The sequence below is a fragment of the Stenella coeruleoalba genome, assembly GCF_951394435.1.
Source record: "Stenella coeruleoalba genome assembly, chromosome: 10".
Taxonomy (NCBI): Eukaryota; Metazoa; Chordata; class Mammalia; order Artiodactyla; family Delphinidae; genus Stenella; species Stenella coeruleoalba.
The window spans coordinates 41,208,913-41,221,735 of NC_137156.1; the positions used below are offsets into that span (position 1 = coordinate 41,208,913).

The 12,823-nt window shown below is 59.2% G+C and overlaps 1 protein-coding gene across 3 annotated transcripts in view; it reads left to right on the forward strand.

Annotated features, from left to right (window-relative positions):
- The window catches only part of GRM4 (glutamate metabotropic receptor 4), a gene marked incomplete at its 3' end in the record, with an annotated part of 98,390 nt that overhangs the window by 30,513 nt on the left and 55,054 nt on the right, over window positions 1-12,823 (forward strand). For all 3 annotated transcript variants that reach the window (XM_079933774.1, XM_079933775.1, XM_079933776.1), the window contains exon 2: window positions 4,805-5,021. In XM_079933774.1, the coding sequence (XP_079789900.1) occupies window positions 4,805-5,021 (217 nt within the window). The remainder of the gene's footprint in view (window positions 1-4,804; window positions 5,022-12,823) is intronic.

Consider the following 12,823-nt stretch of genomic DNA (forward strand, 5'->3'; position numbering starts at 1 on the left):
CGTTGGCGCTCGGTGACTATTGGTAAGAGGAATAAATCAACGAGTGTGCTGTGTGCTCAGGGCATATGCTCCAGCATGTGCTCGCACGTGCGCGTGTCACACAAACACACAGGTGCTTGACATTCATCTTCACTGTTGCTCAAGCCCGGAAGCAGCTTTTGTCTTTCCCGTGTGGCAGGGACCTCCTCGTCACTCCAGAAGCCAGAGAGAGAGAGAGAGAGAGAGAGAGAGGGAGGGAGGGAGAGAGAGTGTTTATTCATGTATTTCCCCCTTCAGTCACTCACCCTTTTCGTACTTTTGTAAGCATGAGGCTCTGCGGGGTGCCAGCTGCAGACACACTGTGTGCCACTCATGGGCATCCCACCTGCCTCCTCCCCAGGGCGTCCCCCAGATGCAGTGAGTGTTGGGTTTGGGGGTGGGATGAGCCCAGTTCCCCTCGGTGTCTCCCCAGTGGCCTTGCCCAGCACAACGCGGGGCGCCTCAGAACGCTTGTTGAATTGATAAGTTGGCCAAATACCTAACACGTGGGAGGACAGGGAGGATGTGCTCGGTGCCCCTGGGGCAGCCCACTTGGTGCTGAGGGAGGTCCGAGCAGGCTCTCTGGAGGATGAAGGCTCCTGGGGGGCTGCTTGGAGGAGGTGGCACTTGAGCTGGGCCTTGATGCACCAGGAAGATTTGGATGTGGGGAGATGAGGTCTTGGGCTTTGTGGGCAGAGGAAGGCAGGCAGAGAGGAAAGAGAAACAGGCGAACAGATGGCCCCAGAGTAGGACAGCCGTCGTTGGTCAGGGCTGCTGGAGTCTGACTTCTTGCTGACTCTTGTCCCATGAGGGCGCAATAGGAAGGTGTAGCCTCCCCAGCACCTGGAACAGCGCCCAGCACACAGTTGCTGCTCTAAGTGTTGGGCGACAGCAAGAGGGAGGCAGAGAGGGAGGAGCTGGCGGGGGGACAGGGTGGGCACGGCTGTTGTGAAGGAGAGGAATGTTTTCTGAAGAGAATGTTAATCCAGTGCCTCCCTCCCTCTCGGCTGGGCTGCGGGGACAGTGAGAGCTGCGGAGATACCAGAGCCCCCCTGGGGCCAGGTTGTCACGATCCCCCTGCCCATGGGGTCCCCAGGGCGGTCCTTGCCTCTGCCCCTCCACTCCAGGCTGGGGTGGGGACAGGAGGGAGGGGAGCTTGGGGGGACCTGCCAGCCCCAGGAGATGTCCTCACTAAGCAGTAACTGTGACTACAGAGAGAGAGCTGGGGGTGGGAGGGGGAGGCACCAGGGACAGTGCTAGAGGGTAAAAACAGAGAGAGAGCTGCCAGGAGGAAGTGCAGGGGGAGAGATAATAGCCCACATCAGAGCTAACCCTTGAGTGCTGACTGCCCGCCAGGCGCTGCCCCTAACACCTCCTGTGAGTTCCCACACGTGACCCTCACAACCTTATGAGAAAGGGATTGGAATTATTCCCATTTTGCAGAGGAGGAAACTGAGGCCCAGAGAGGTGAAGTAACCTGCCCCAGGTTTCCCAGCCGGTGCACGGCAGACCTGGGATTTGAATCTGAGCAGTTTAACTCCCAAATCACTGCTTCAGGCCATCCTCCTGGGCACCTCAGGAGGGCCTGGAGCTGAGGAGGGAGCCTGCAGGGGGCAGGGTAGGAGGAGCTGGCAGAGGCGATGTTTACGAGGATGCTGGCTTATCTCCTGGACCCTGTTCAGGAAGCTGGCTCTACTCCTCTGCAACCCTTATCATCTCAGGGCAAGGTCCCTGTTTCAGGATCTCAGGAATGGTTGGGGGCAGTGCAGGGGCCCCTCCTGGGCTTCAGAAATCAGAGGCCCTGAGCACTCCTGCAGGCTGACACACACACACAGCTGCAGGAACCCCATGCTTGGCCCTCCCACCCTCTATGGGAATGAGGGTGTGCAGGGGGCAGGGGTGGCGCCTGGGTCTGAAGCCGGCTGACGCAGGCTGAGCTCACTGGGGGAGGCTCTGAGTCCCGGCACCTGGACAGCCACCTGTCCATTCGCTGTTCCTGCCCAGGCCGAGTGCCCGGATGGGAGGGGAGGGGGGAGGTGGCTCGGAAGGAGGACCGAGGGGTGAGCAGTTGCCTCGTGTGGGCTGCTCTGCCGCTCTGCCCCCAGCCCCAAGACCTCCCTGGACCTGCTGCCCCTCCTCTGAGCGGGCACTTTTGACTCCGGCCCTATGGCCCTGTGTTGGGAGAACACATCAGAAGTAGGAGAGAAGCTGCTTCTAATCAGGAGGCGAGTGGATTTCTGGGTGTGTGATTAGGGCCGGCAGAGGTGAGCTGGCAAACAAACACGGCCGTCTTCTCTCAGGGACCTGCTGTGGTGGCCCTGCATCTGCGCTGCCGGCTCCAGATTCAGGGCGCTTCTCCTCAGAGGGTTGACCCCAAGGGTGACATTTATTTTGTTCTGTTGTTTTACTGTCAAAAATTTTAAATGTAGGCATTTCAGACACGCACAAAAGTGCAACAAACAGGGCAGTGTACCTTTGCGTCCACACCGGTCAACAGTTGTCAGCGCTCGGCCAGTGTTATTTCTTCTTCCACACGTTCCCACAGCGATTCTTTTGAAGCAAATCCCAGACCTCATCATATCACTTCATGCCTAAATATTTTAGTACATATCTCTGAAACGGTGGGTCTCAACTGGGGACAGTTTTGTCTCCCGGGGGACATTTGGCAATGTCTAGAGACATTTTTGGTTGTCACAACTGGGGGAGGGGTGTGCTACTGGCATCTAGTGGGTAGGGGACAAGGGTGCGGCTAAACATCCTACAAGGCGCAGGACAGCCCGCCAACAGAGAATCACACCCCACTCCCCTCCACAAGCGTTAACAGCGCTGAGGTGGGGAAACCGCGCTCTAAGAGCTAGGGACTCAAAAACCAGCCAGCCAACCGCAGCTATAATACCCTCATCAGACCTTAAAAATAACGATACTTTTTGAATGAATCACCAAATGTCCAACCAGAGTCCGCATTGTAGGGGCCGCTGCTTTTATGCTAAGTGCCCTCCAGGGCCGAGAGGACTGGGCTAGTGTTCAGACACTGCTGACTCAGGCAGGCGCAGGGACGCATGTGCTCTGGGACGTTCCAGTGAGGTCTGCTTTCTAATCACGTGCTGTATTTGCGTAGTTCTACGTGGAAAACATACAGAGAGTCTAAGGTGGGGGGTCCTGCCCAGCCCCACCTCTAGCCCCTGGCTGTCTTCCGGGAGGCAGCTTTGCCCCTGTTTAGTTTCAGAGCAGGTTGAGTATATACCCCAGTGGAAGGTGGACCCCCGCACTGTCCCTGGGGATAGGCACACCGTAGGCAGAGGCCAGGTGGGCAAACCCATGTGCAGGGGGCTCCCGGTGTCCTCTGGCTCCGGAACATTTTCCCACCCTCAGTTGCCATGTGGACTAAAATTCTGGCCATTAATTTTTTTCTGCCAGGATTGAATCTTAATTATTCCTTAGCGGGAATCAACCTTCGATTTGACATCAGCCCAGATCAGTATGCCCAGCCCTTCACCCTGTCACCGTGGACGACAGAGGGCAGGGTAAAGGGGACACAGGAAGGGTACATGTTGGTGTGGACTAAAGCAGGGGGTGGAGAGCACGGGCCACTGGCCGGTCCTGGGGAGCCGGGGCAGACGAGAGCCCTGTGAGGAGGGCAACTGGGATGTGGGCGGGGGGAGGTGGGGGAGGCTCAGGAGGGTCCACACGACCCCTTTCACGTCCCTTGGGGGTGTTGGATGTCAACCACAGGAGGAATGGCACCTTGAGAGCTCCGTGTCCCACCTTTGCCTGGGGGGCCAGGTAGGAGGTGTGAGGGCAGGAAGGTGCCCTGTGACTGGGGGAGCCGGGCTGGGGCCAGGAGGCCCGGAGTCTGCCGTTGAGAGGCCGTGGCACCGGGTGGGCCCTGTGTCCCAGGCTGCGGAGAGAGGGTTTCTCGGAGGCCCTAGTCTCTCTGGCCTTCTGGGATTCAGTCTGTGGGGTGGGGCGAGGGCTGTGGAAATTGGAACCTGGGCTCTGTCCCCACTGAGCTGGGCAGGAGGAAGGAGCCTGGGCCCAGAGAGAGCTGTGGGGATGGGGTCTGCTGGGTGGTGACAAGAAAGGCTGCCTGGGGGCAGGGAGTGGACCAGATAAACCCTCAGGCCCCTCTCACCACCCTCATCCCCACCCCATCCCCATTCCCACTCCATCCCTGGGCCAACCATCTGGGGATTCTCTCCAACTAGGATGTTCCAGCTCTTTATGTAAATTGAGGCACCCAGAGGGTCCCGTGGTGTGTGTGTGTTAGCACGTGCGTGTATGTGTGTACAGGCATGTGCGTTATCCCCTAGGACTCTGGGGTGTGTACGTGTGTGTTACTGAGGGACCACCGGCCACAAGACCCAGGTGAGGTGGGCTGGGAGACTTTCTAGAGGAGGGCTTGATGCTGACATGCCTCTCACTTCTCACCCTGATGCCAGCCTCGCTCCTGCTGGGAAAAGGGAGAGGCCCGGGGAGAGACGGGAGCAGGGAGCTGAGAGGGGGTGGGAAGGATTGGGACCCTGGGTAGAGCCCGGGGCGGGGCTGACCAACCATTTGCCCACCCTCTCTGGGCCTCAGTTTCCTCCTCTGTCAAGTGCGGCTGGGACCTATTCAGCCCATGTCAAGGGGTCTCCCCCAGGACGAGAGGAGGCAGTGCCCATGGGAAGGGCTGGGGGTGGTGGTCCCAAGGCCATGGGATGGGAGGCAGGTTGGGGTGTAGGGGCTGGTGCTGGCCGGGCAGGGTGAGATGCCAGCCGCCCCCATCAGTGGCCCCTCTCGCCCCCAGATCCCCCAGATCAGCTACGCCTCCACAGCCCCCGACCTGAGTGACAACAGCCGCTACGACTTCTTCTCCCGCGTGGTGCCCTCGGACACGTACCAGGCCCAGGCCATGGTGGACATCGTCCGTGCCCTCAAGTGGAACTACGTGTCCACGCTAGCCTCGGAGGGCAGCTACGGCGAGAGTGGCGTGGAGGCCTTCGTCCAGAAGTCCCGTGAGGACGGTGAGTCCGGCGCCCGCCCTCAGGGTCGTGCTTGGGGACGGGGGGACGTCACAGCGTGGTGGCCGAGCGCTGCTCGGGAGCCGCTCCCTGGGTTCTGCCTTGGGCTCTCCTGCCCCGGGCCACCCCCTCATGGGCCTGAGTCTCTCCTCTGAGCCTGTGGCCTTGTGGGCGGGTGGCTGGGGGACTGCTGGGGGCTGGGGGTGGATGTGAGTGACTTTTGCGGACATGGCTGGGCAGACGGAGGGACTGTCAGTATCCCCAGCATGGGAGCTGATGGAACAGACCCTGTTCTCAGGCAGAGAGGAGGAGAAGGAGGTGGGGATGGAGGTGGGCTTGTTCAGTGGGGTCTCAGGGACCCAGGAGCCAGAGGCCGACCAGCAGCTTCTTGGAGCAAGGATTTGTCTGAGGGACTGGGAATTCAGAATCCTTAAACTTGGGCCGTGTGGTTAGGGGCAGGGGCTGCGGTGGGGCTGTGCCGGCCTCAGGGAGGTGGGTGCCCTGTGGGTGGGATTGGGGGAAGGGTGGGAAAGTGACGTGCTCTCCTCGGATCCTCCGCGCTTACCACAGGCCCCCTTGCCCCGCCGAGCTCACTGCGTTCCTGAATTGCCGTCCCCAGAGTGATAAACTTCTAGTTACCAGCAAGCAAGGAGAGGCTAAGCAGGCAGGGGTTGCCTCCACGGCAGGCCCAGACCTGGGCCTCTGGCCGGTCCTTTCCGATGGTCACACTGAGGCAGGACAGCCTGTGTGGGACTGTGTGTGTGGGCGTGCAGGGCAGCAGACAGGCCCCTGGGTCGGGGGCCCCACCTGGGCTGGTGAGCCCTGCCAAGCTGATTCAGAGCTGTGGGGGCCAAGGGACGGCTCCCGTGCTGCGTGGGGCATGGAGGGAAGCAGGGAGGCCCTTCCGCTCCTGGCGGACCCTCCTCCCCGCAGACAGGGCCCCTCTGCCTCCTCTCCTGGCCTCTCCCAAGGCCCCGTCTCTAAATAGCTCACTGTGGCGCCCTCGACCTTGGGGGATGGCGTCTCTATATTTATACCCGGAGAACCCCGGAACTCTAATTGCTTTTCCTAAGGACCGCAGAGTGTCCAGAGGCTGGCGTTGGTAACACCCTGCAGGCATAATCCTGCTATAAATCTCAGACAAGCCCCTTTAATTGTACAGCCGAAGCAGCTCGGGTGCTTGTAACCTGGCGGCGAGGGCGGCGGGGTGGTGGAAATGGGGTAGTGCTGACTGATGGCTGCGGCTCCAGCAGCTAGGCCCCCACGGAAGGAAGCAGGGGGTGGACAGACCCCATTCCCACCTGCAGGCAGGCTGGGCAGTGTCAGACTCCAGCCCCCCCCCCCCCCCCCCCCCCCCCCCCCCCCCCCCCCCCGCCGCCGACTGCCTACAAATCCTTTCTTTCTTTGCTCAGACTTGGGTACCTCTCTGCACTGGCTCCACCCATCCTGCTCTGCAGGCTCCTCTCCTCCCTGACGGCTTGAGTCCTTCCCCAAACAAGCCCACTGCCTTTCTGATTCAGGTGCAACCTCTGTTGGATTTGGGGACAAAAGTGCTGGATGGGGGTAGGGACAGAGGTCCAGAATCTTAGCGTTCAATTGTGTTTGGTCCCTGCCGTAGGGACCTGGAAGCTGCCCCCTGTACTCAACGTAGCCTTCCCTCTGCCGCTGGCACATGCCGAGCCCCTGTTTATACCGGGTGTTCTGGGTAATCTGCCCCACCAGATGAAGCAGGTACCCCCATTGTCCAGGGAAGGAAGCTGAGGCTCAGAGACACCAAATAATTGGCACCAGGTCACAGAGCAAGTTAGAGGCGGAGAAGGGATTTGAATCCAGGCGTGCTGGCTCCAGGATTAGAGGTCTTAACTGCTTTGTCACTCTGTCTTCTGCCCATTTCCCACTGCAGTAACTGAGACCCATGTGGACCAGTCCTGTGCAAGGGATGGGGGTATGACAGTCACGTGTGCGCATGCACGCGCGCGCGCACACACACACACACACACACTTGGCCTGGAGGGACACATGCTGATGTGTTAAGCGTGGGAGAGGCACGGGATTGGGGTGAGGTCAGGGCATTGCATTTTGGCTGAAGCTAAGGCTACTGTTTGAATTTTCTGCAAGCATCTAATCAGGCATTGAGTAGTTAGAGAATAGAAAGTCTACTCAAGATTTTTAAAAGGACCCCTAGAAAAATAAGAGAACTAGGTGCTCTGCCCGGGCCCAGCACAGGGGCACAGCTGTGCCCCTGCTGCCTGCATTCCTTCCCATTGCTGAGGGTCTGGCCTCCCACCTGGCCGGACCTCCCTCATCCGCAGACCCCCTGGCAGGGTGTGCAGCCCTGGGGCCCTGGCTGGGCAGCTGGGTCTCCCTGCCCCGCCTGCTAAATGAAATTTGATTTGGAGAACCATCTTTAGGCAAATGAAAAGAAAAGGAGAGAGAAAGCCACACTCCAGCTGCCCAAATTGAAATCAGAATTGAGCGGCCAGTAGAAAGGGGCCGCTGTACCTTTTGCCTAATTCCTGTGAAAGATTAAAGATGTCTTTGGCTATATATCGTATTGATTCGTCCTCTGAAGTATAAATCATCTTCGCGTTGCTCAGAGGAGTGCCGGGGAGCGGGGAGGACGGGAGGGTGCGCTCGCCAGGCTGAGGGTGTACATCAGAGCCCTGGTGAGAGCTCAGCCAGCAAGTCCTGCGTGCCTGTGTGTGCTGGGCTCTGGTGGGTCCTTCAGGGAGCATAATTATGGCCTTTTTTTTTTTTTTTTGCTGTACGCGGGGCTCTCACTGTTGCGGAGCAACGGGCCTCTCCCGTTGCGGAGCACAGGCTCCGGACGCGCAGGCTCAGCGGCCATGGCTCACGGGCCCAGCCGCTCTGCGGCATGTGGGATCTTCCCGAACCGGGGCACGAACCCGTGTCCCCTGCATCGGCAGGCGGACTCTCAACCACTGCGCCACCAGGGAAGCCAATGGCCTTTTTACAGATGAGGAAACTGAGGCCAGAGAGGGTAGGTCACTTTCCCAAGGCTACACAGCCAGAACGTAGAGGAGCTGGGATTGGAGCCCAGCTCCATCCTCTGGGTGGGGAGCTCCTGGGTAGCACCCAGCACTATTGCACTATTGGGCCGTTGGCACAGGGCTTAGAGAAAGCTCTGGCGCTGCACTTTCCAGTCCCCATCAGCAGTGCCCTCCCACCCCAGTCCCTTGGTCATGTGGATTGCGCCCTGAGCCAGCCTGTGGCCCTTGACTGAACCCTGCACTGTGCCAGGCAGCCTCGCTGCACTTTCTTGAATCCTGATGACAGTGTTTGGTCCCCCTGTTACAGATGAGGAAACTGAGGCTCAGAGGGGTGAAGTGGCTGGCCCAGGCTCACACACTGAGGTGTTGGAGCAGGACTTGGAGCCAGGCTGTCAGCCCTAGGCCCTTTCCCCCACGCTATCCGTCTCCCCCAGCTTATATCACAGAGACGGCAGTGCATGTTAAGGAACAGGCCTCGACAGACAGACCTGGGCTCCGACTCAGCCACTTGCTGGCCACGTGATTCTGGGAAAGTCACTCAGCCTCTCTCGGTTTTGGTTTCCTCATCTGCGAAGTGGGGAAGAAACTGGTTGTTATCAGAATGAAACGTGCTCCCGGCCCATGGAGGTCGGCGCTCAGGAACGCACATGGGAGGGTTATGATTAGGGGTGTGGCTGCCTGGGCCCCAGCCCTCCCTGGTGCCAGCCGCTCTTGGGGAGGCCCGGGGAGTGATGGAAGGCCCGAGGGGGTGGTGCTGGGCCCTGCGTGGGGCCACAGGCAGTGTCCAAGGACAGGATGAGGGACAAAATCACAGGAGCCCTGGCCAGCCTGCTTGCCCTGGTGTCTGCAGCAGGTCGTGGGCGTGTGTGTGTTTTTGTGAGGTGTCAGGCGCATCCCCCATCTGTGTGGTGTGCGCTCCTTCTGGCTGCAGGGCTCCCCCTCTCCCTGCCAGGCAGAGGCTGCCCAGGGGAAAGGCTAGGGACACAACCAGGCCTGGGATTAGGTACGTAGAGCAGGCCCTGCCTGGGCTCTGGAGCTAATGTGAGTGAGTCACCCTTGGAGGGAGATGAAGGCTAGAGGGGGTGGCACAGGTGGGGCCCCGCCCTCGGTGCCTCCCACCACTGTCCTGGGCGCTCTTGGGGGTTGAGGTCTGGAGTATGAACTTGTATACCCCCACAGCCTTTCCGTATCAGTGGGGCCTTGTGTGAGCCTCAGTTTACCTGCACTAGTGCTCCATTTCACAGATGAGGACAACCAAGGCTCAGGGAAGTCAAGGGGCCTAAGATCACAAGGAAATGTTGAGTGTCAGAGCCCAGGGCTCCTGTGTGGGTGACAGGACAATGGATAATATTAGTAGGTAACATTTATGGAGCCCTCCTGTGGACCAGACCCCATTTTATGTGCTTCATACATGTTAACTCATTTGTCTTTCAAGACAACTTCATTATACAGATGGCAATACTGAGGCTCAGAGAGGTTAAGTAACTCCCCTGAGGCCACACAGCTGGAAGGTAGCAGGAGTGGGATTTGAATCCAGCGTGGCCTCCTGATCTCTGGTGCACGTCATAGGAAGGACACACAGGTCAGCTCTGGGCAGGGGCATCTCCACGGGGCCACCTTGGGAGTTTGGTTCTCTAATGAGTGATTCCAGCACCCTGGGCACATCTAGGCCTGTACTCCTAGGGTGAGAATGGGAGGGCCTTTCTGGGTGTGGCGGGAAGGGACGTGGGAGCCTCAGGCCTGCTCCTTGAAGGATGTCCTGTCCCTCGCACGGTGGAAAATTTAAAGTCTCATCTCCCTGCTGTGTCCCCGCATCCCCCATTGGTATTCCGGAGATGCTGGTGAGTCAAGCTGTTGCTGGTCTGACCTCCAGGTCCAACTCCCAGGGCTGAGCGTCAGACTTGCATTTAGATGGGCCCGTCCGCGCGGCGGAGTGGCAGGGCTGGCAGCTGGAGGCCCAAGGCTGGGGCATCTCATCCCTCTGGCTCTGTGACATCTCTAGACTCAACTTCTCCAGCTGTAAACAGAGGCTCCAAGGGGAGTGGGGAGGAGCTGGCCAGCTGGAAAGAGCCGTGCCACCCGGAGGGGATGGCACTGCTCATCCTTCTGGGAGACTAGAGAGGAGAGAGGTTTGCCCCAGGGCACCCCCAGGATCCAGCAGCTCCCCTTTCTGCTGCCTGCCCTCCCGGACCTTGTCTCCTTCCACTCCCCTCTCAGGCTCTTCTCCAGTCACACCAGCCTCCTCACGGCTCCTCTAACACTCCAGGCACAAGCCCACCTCAGGGCCTTTGCACTGGCTTCTCCCTCTGCCCAGAAAGCTCTGTCCCTGGTTGTCCATGTGGTTGCATTCTCAGTGCATTCAGCTGCCTTCCCAGGGGTCCCCTCTTCAGAGGGGCCTCTCTGACCACTGAGTCCCCAGTCCACTACTCTCCATTCCATGCTCCCTGCTCTGTTTTTCTTTATAGCATTGACAAGTACATTTTTATTTGTTTATGGTTCATGACAGCAGAGATTTTTTGCCTGTTTTGTTCTCTGGTACCTCTCCAGCCTCTAGCACAGTCCCTGGCACACAGTAGTTGCTCAGTAAATGTTTGTGGGATGGGTGATCATGAAATCCAGCCGCCTACTCACTTCTTTAGCCCTTCTTCCCGTCCTAGGCCTGAAAGGTTGCTCTCCCAGTCTATAGAAGGGCAGACTGAGGCTGACAGAGCACGGGCTTCTGGGGTTAGGCTGCCCTGGGACCCTGCCCTCCCCTCTGAGCTCCTGGCTGCCCCCAACCCTATCCTGACTCATCGAGGACAGATATCCTTTCCACCGCAGCGCCTGCCTCGGGATGCTTTGTTCTAGGTGCTGCCTGCCCCAGAGGGCAGGAACAGGAAGAGGCTCAGCCTTCCAGACCCCGCTCGAGTCTCCCACTGGCCTGGACTTCATGGATTTATTTCACATCCACTGGGTACCCAGCCCCTGCGCGAGGAGAGGAGAGAGGCAGTGGGCTCTGCCAGCTCTCAGCGGGCGTGGGAAGAGCAGTGCCCACCCAGACCTGGCACCCTGCCCTCCTGCAGGAGGTGCCCAGGAGAATTTGCCTTAATAATTGAATGAAGGGATGTGATGACGCATGTGTTGAGGTGAAGAGATAAACTCCAGGGTTGCAAGAGGCCCAGTGCATCAAGATGGGCAGTCCAGCAGGGCTTGGAGGAGGGATACTTGGACAAGTGGAGAGGAAGGAAGGGGTGTGCCAGGTGGGGAAACAGCGTGAGCACAGCCTGGAGGAAGGAGTGAGCAGGCAGATGGGACCCCAGTGAGGGGCCTGGCCTGGTCCTAGTAGCCGTGGGATGGGGACCCATGTGAGATGGAGCGGAGCTGTTTCTTTCAGGTCAACCCTGCGTTTAACAGTTTTTTGGCACTTGGGGTTGTTGTGTCCACCTGCCATGTCCAAGTTACATAGGGCCCTGGGGAGTCTTCTCTGCCCATCACGGCTCAGTGCCAAGGCCCCTCCTCCCTGCAGACTTGCTTACCCAGGGAGGCATATGATCTTCCCCTAGGCTGGCCTCCTGGGAACCCCAATCATACCTGCCCCAATGCTTGTTGAATTCCCCCTCTTCCTCTTCCACTTGACTGGGCCCCTTGAGGCCGTGGAAGAAAGGACCCCCTTGGCTCTGTGTCCTTCGCCGTCCCTCGCCCACAGTGGGGCCTCAATAGATGTCTGTAGGATGAACAGATGACCAGCCCTGTGCCCTTGGGCACGTCATTGCCCTTCTGGGGCCCCCGTCTCTCATCTGTGACAGGAGTGGGCACATCAGCTCATCTGCAGGGTCCAGCTCTGACATCTGGCAGGCTGGGTCCTCCTAGCCCGAGGCGCCTGACTCCAGGCATCCTTCTCGTAAGCAAAGCCTCATCATGGGGTCACTTCAGGCTTGGTCTTTTGGTTCAGGGATGAGTGGGTCCAACTGTATGGGGACAGAGCCTGGAGCATGCGACCTTCTCACCCTCAGTCAGGTGAAATGTGGTTGAGATTAGCCGATGGGGCAGGGCGCTGGAAACAGGGAGGCATCCTGCCACTGGCCTTGGGTTGGTGTATAAGAGAGCAGGGTGGCTTGTAGCATCTTCTTGAGGGGAGACCTCTGGGCCTCACAGCCCAGGGACCTTCAGCCCTGCCCACTGACCAATGCATTTTCCAAGAACGTGGGAGGGGAGTGGACCCCACCCCGGAGCCAGTCCCCACCATTCTAGCTTATCACCCAGGCTGCCCCCAACTTGAGACAAATTGCATCTTCCTCTCCCTTGCTCTGCTGCCCGTCACTGCTCTGTGGGTGGAAATTCAGTGGACTTGGTATGGGCATCCCCTGCCAAGCTGTGAGGCCCACCACGTGCCAGCTGGGTCTCCGGGATGCTCTGCGAGATTGGCAAGGTGCTGGCATCAGCGTGGCTGCTCAGTGATTACCCAGTCAGTCTCTGTCCCGCTTTGAAGGTGAACCCTGCGCTGTCTGGCCTGCCGAGGGGACTTCGCCTGTCCGCTCTAATTGCTCCGCCCCCCTGGCCTTCAGTGCGGTGCCGCTCTAATTGCTCCGCCCCCCTGGCCTTCAGTGCGGTGCTGCTCTAATTGCTCCGCCCCCCCGGCCTTAAGTGCGGTGCCGCTCTAATTGCTCCGCCCCCCCGGCCTTCAGTGCGGTGCTGGCACCTCTTGATTTCGTGAGTCCTGTGGGTTGGGTGTCATCAGGCCACTTTTCCTCTCTCTCTGACTCATCTCTGATGTGTTCGCCCTGGCCTATCACAATGGGGACATGCTCCCATCCG